This window comes from Babylonia areolata, chromosome 26 (assembly GCF_041734735.1).
Source record: "Babylonia areolata isolate BAREFJ2019XMU chromosome 26, ASM4173473v1, whole genome shotgun sequence".
NCBI lineage: Eukaryota > Metazoa > Mollusca > Gastropoda > Neogastropoda > Buccinidae > Babylonia > Babylonia areolata.
The window spans coordinates 15,928,802-15,933,069 of record NC_134901.1 but is presented as its reverse complement, the minus strand read 5'-3'; the positions used below and the strand labels follow the sequence as shown (position 1 = coordinate 15,933,069).

At 45.7% G+C, this 4,268-nt stretch overlaps 1 protein-coding gene across 1 annotated transcript in view; it reads left to right on the top strand.

Moving 5' to 3' along the window:
• Positions 1-802: 802 nt before the first annotated feature.
• Positions 803-4,268, top strand: part of LOC143300595 (putative G-protein coupled receptor 139) — a 128,737-nt gene continuing 125,271 nt past the window's right edge. The window contains exon 1 of the mRNA XM_076614372.1: positions 803-1,808. Within this exon, the coding sequence (XP_076470487.1) occupies positions 1,747-1,808 (62 nt within the window). The 5' untranslated portion in view covers positions 803-1,746. The remainder of the gene's footprint in view (positions 1,809-4,268) is intronic.

Sequence of the window (4,268 nt, the reverse complement as noted above, 5' to 3'; positions counted from 1 at the left end):
ATCACGGCTTAGCCGCCGATATTTTCTCCTCCTCCACTAGACCTCGAGTGGTGGTCTGGACGCTAGTCATTCGGATGAGACAATAAACCTAGGTCCCGTGTGCAGCATGCACTTAGCGCACGTAAAAGAACCCACGGCAAGAAAAGGTTCGTTCCTGCCAAAATTATGTAGAAAATTCCTGTCTGTCCTGTCTTTCTGTCTGACTGTCTGTCCGTCTGCCTGCCTGCCTGCCTGTCTCTATCCCTGTCTGTCTGTCTCTGCCTCTGTCTCTGTTTCTCTCTGTCTGTCTGTCTCCCTCTCTCTCTCTCTCTCTCTCTCTGCGTGTGCAGTTCAGCTCTTGCCATGTTCCCAACGTGTGAAACTTTGACGGGCAGGTCACGTCACAGCACAGCACGGCACAGTACCGTACAGTGTGACCAACCTGACTGACCATCCTTTGCCACGCCCACCTGGAGGCGTGGACTGAGCCCTGGACGTCATGATCTGTGCCAGCCTGGTGTGTCGTGTCATGACAGGATATTAGAATATAAAAAGAAAACCACGTGCGATAAAGCGGACACCTTACCTGTGCACACTTGCTGTTCTTTGGATATTGAACGTCTACAAGAAAAGGTTCAGAAACGGAAAAGGAAAAAAAAACGAACGAACAAACAAAAAATCCACAGAAGGATAAAGCTGACCAGGAGGTACATCTGTGGGTGGTGAGGGCAAGTGAAGAAAATTGCACGGTAACATCTTCGTTGGAATCTCTCTCTAACAGCACGTCCACTTAAAAGAAAAGAAAAGAAAAAAAAATGTGACAAAATGTATCTTGAAGAAACTGGAAGATACCTTCTGTGCAGAATCACTGACCATAAAACCGTTACGTCACGCTAGTTTACGAGGACTAAAAAAACCACACAAATATACCTGTAGTCTTCTAATGACAAACATACGCACTGAAAAAACAATACTTTGGTGAAAAGCGTGGTGAGACCCACTCAAATCTACACGTAATAAAGTTTACCCAAGAAAGTGCCTCCTTTCAGGATTTCATATTCACAAACTGTTAATTACCTATGTAAATTTTCGTCTTGATTAAGCCCCGCCGAGATCTGGCTTTGTGTCTTAATTACAAACTAGGTGATCTTTGCATTCTTTGCCTAGTTGAAGGTTATGTAACGCCTGCAAACACACCCAGCGAAAAACAAAAAAAAACAAAACCAAAACGAAACAACAGAAGAGTGCTTAATTGATATATGGAGTGGGAATTGTGTTGTTGTTGTTGAAAGCAGAAGCTGAACTGACAGGGGAAACAAAAAGCTTTGTCTGTGGTGAAGACATCGGCAGGAAATGACGTCGATACACCGTGAGACCTGAAGGCCAAAAAAACAACAAAACAAAACCACCATCAGCATCTTCTGTTTAAAAAAAAAAATCACAAAAAAAGAAGAAAAAAGAAAAAAAAAAATCAACCGCATATTACCTGCTAGCACAGACAGCCCTAAACCACACTCACTTCCTCTGTGCTTTGTCAGCTCTTCCTCCTCCTCCTCCTCTTTCACTGCGGGTACCAGTCTCACCAGTTGCTGGTTCTTGGTGTCGGTCAGCATCATCAGCCTTCTCTTTCGTCGTCGTTGTCCGTGTCATCTCACGGCTGTCGTCGTGGTCGTCGTCGTCATCGTCGTCGTCAGTCAGTCATCAGTCATCGTCGTTAACTGCAGCTAGAAGCAGCCGCTGAGGAGGTGGTCATCGCTGTGTGGGGGGATGGAATTCTACAGTAATTTCAGCACTCTGGCACCAACGTCCAGTCTGGATGCTTTGTCCAGGTGAGTCTGTCGACGAAGAGAGAGAGAGAGAGAGAGAGTGTGTGTGTGTGTGTGTCTGTGTGTGTGTGTGTGTGTGTGTGTGTGTGTGTGTGTGTGTGTGTGTGTGTGTGTGTGTGTGTGTGTGTGTGTGTGTGTGTGTGTCTGTGCGTTTGTTTCTATTTACCTGTCGGTGTGGCTTTTTTTTTTTTTTTTTTTCATATTTGCTGTTGTTGCCTGTATGTCTTTGATTGTGTGTCTGCCTGCTTGTCTGTCCGTTGTTTGTCTGTATGTTGTCTTCCCCCCTCTCTCTTCCTTCCCCCCCTCTCCCCAACCTTTCTCTCAACCATCCCCATCTCTCCACCTTCCCCCTCTCTCCACCTTCCCCCTCTCTCTTCCTCCTCCTCTCTCTTCCTCCCCCTCTCCCCCCCCCTTCTCTCCACCATCCCCATCTCTCCACCTTCCCCATCTCTATTCCCCCATCTCTCTTCCTTTCCCATATCTCCTCCTTCACCCTCTCTCTTCCTCCCCCTCTTCTCTCCACCATCCCCATCTCTCCACTTTCCCCATCTCTATTCCCCCATATCTCTTCCTTTCCTATCTCTCTTCCTTTCCCATATCCCTTCCCCATCTCTCTTCCTCCCCCTCTCTTCCTTCCCCATCTCTCTTCCTTCCCCCTCTCTCTTCCTTTCCTCTCTCTTCCTTTCCTATCTCTCTTCCTTCCCCATCTCTCTTCCTTCCCCCTCTCTCTTCCTTCCCCCCCTCTCTTCCTTCCCCCTCTCTCTTCCTTCCCCATCTCTCTCCCTACCCCATCTCTTTCCTTCCACATCTTTCTTCCTTCCATAACGTGTGTGCGCGGGTGCGTGCATGCGCGCGTACGTCTGTGTGTACGTGTGCACATATTATTATGTGTAAGTTGCCGAAGCTTTGTAATGTCAGGCACTCAGAGCTGTGTAGCTGGCATGAAAACAGTTGTATTTCACACAACAATATAGTGCCCGTCAATACTGTCCATCGATGAATGTGGTAGGTTCCCAGTATACATGAACATGTCTTATATATCCATTTATTATAGTATTTTGGTTTCGCATACATACACGGAAACAAGAAAAAAAATCAGGTATTACACGAATGAAACAAGGGTTCTCTATACCACCTGTCGCGTGTGTTCAATACTTTTTACGACGTGCGCTCATGAATGGAAAGACATGCTTACATGCATACATACAGACAGACAGATACATGCGACATGCAAGCAAACATGCATTCTTGTAATTTTAACGTATCACATCAACATGATGTAACACTGTATCACATTACCTTGCGCTACGTTACGTAACATTACATTGACTAGCAGTGCATACACAACAGTATGCATTTACACTATTTTTTTATGATAGAGTGAATGAATGTTGGGTTCGATGTATTGTCATTTGATTGTCGTCCTGTTTCCCTGACTTGATTTATTGTCATGTCGGACTGTTTGTAATCCAAGCAGTGGTGTTTGATTAATTAACCCGTTCAACCCTGGGGAATTAAAACTTTGGCAGGTTCCCATGCCATGCTTATACAAAAAAAACTACAACAAACAAAAACACAGAAAATATACTGTTTTCCCTCTTAATGACGTGTGGACATACCCAGAAATATTAAAGAGGCTAGTTCCCGTTCCTTGCGGTTTGTGCGGATGTAGTAGAAACGTGAAAACTGTTTCAATGGAACGGGTTTTTTTCTCTCTCGTCAGAGCAATGCTTGGGACGACGCAGCGCTCAATGATTACACTCAGTACGGCCAGTCCTCTCTTCTCCTCTACACAGACCCCTCGGATGTCCAGTGGGTGTCTCATTGACCCAACCTTTAGCTTCCGTCGTCAGAATTGTGGTATTCTTTGTCAACATTCACCTCTTCAGTATAAGAGCCTTCCGCTTGCAATATTTTGATGATGGTAATTGAGGTGAAACGCTGTTAACGTCGTCTCTTTCGCCGTTCGTATGGAGAGAGTTAAGACACGATTTCAGTAAGTAGGAGAGAAAAAAAAGAAAAAGAAAAAAGGACGACTCGTATTAGATCATATTTGGCTTCTGTGTGGGGAAATAGAACCCCCCCCAGCATCATTCAGCTGGCAGAAAGAAATGGGTTTCTCATGTTAGATCTTGAACACCCCCACCCCTTCCATACACGGAATGGGCTGTGTATGGTGAGTGTGTGTGTGTGTGTGTGTGTGTGTGTGTGTGTGTGTGTGTGTGTGGAGTGGGGGTGGGGGGTTAGGAAATGAGGGTTACATTTTACTGCTCACCGATATATAAATATGTCGCCTTGCTGCGATTTCTGCCGTCAGAACTGGCATGATGCTTGTTTTGGACTCGTACGCCGCCCGTGCTATTTCAATTATCGCCGCGAGATTTGTGGGTCAGATTTGAGGTTCTTTGTACATCGTCCGGTACTTTTGGCCGTGTACGATCAGTTCTGACATGCTGGCTACTG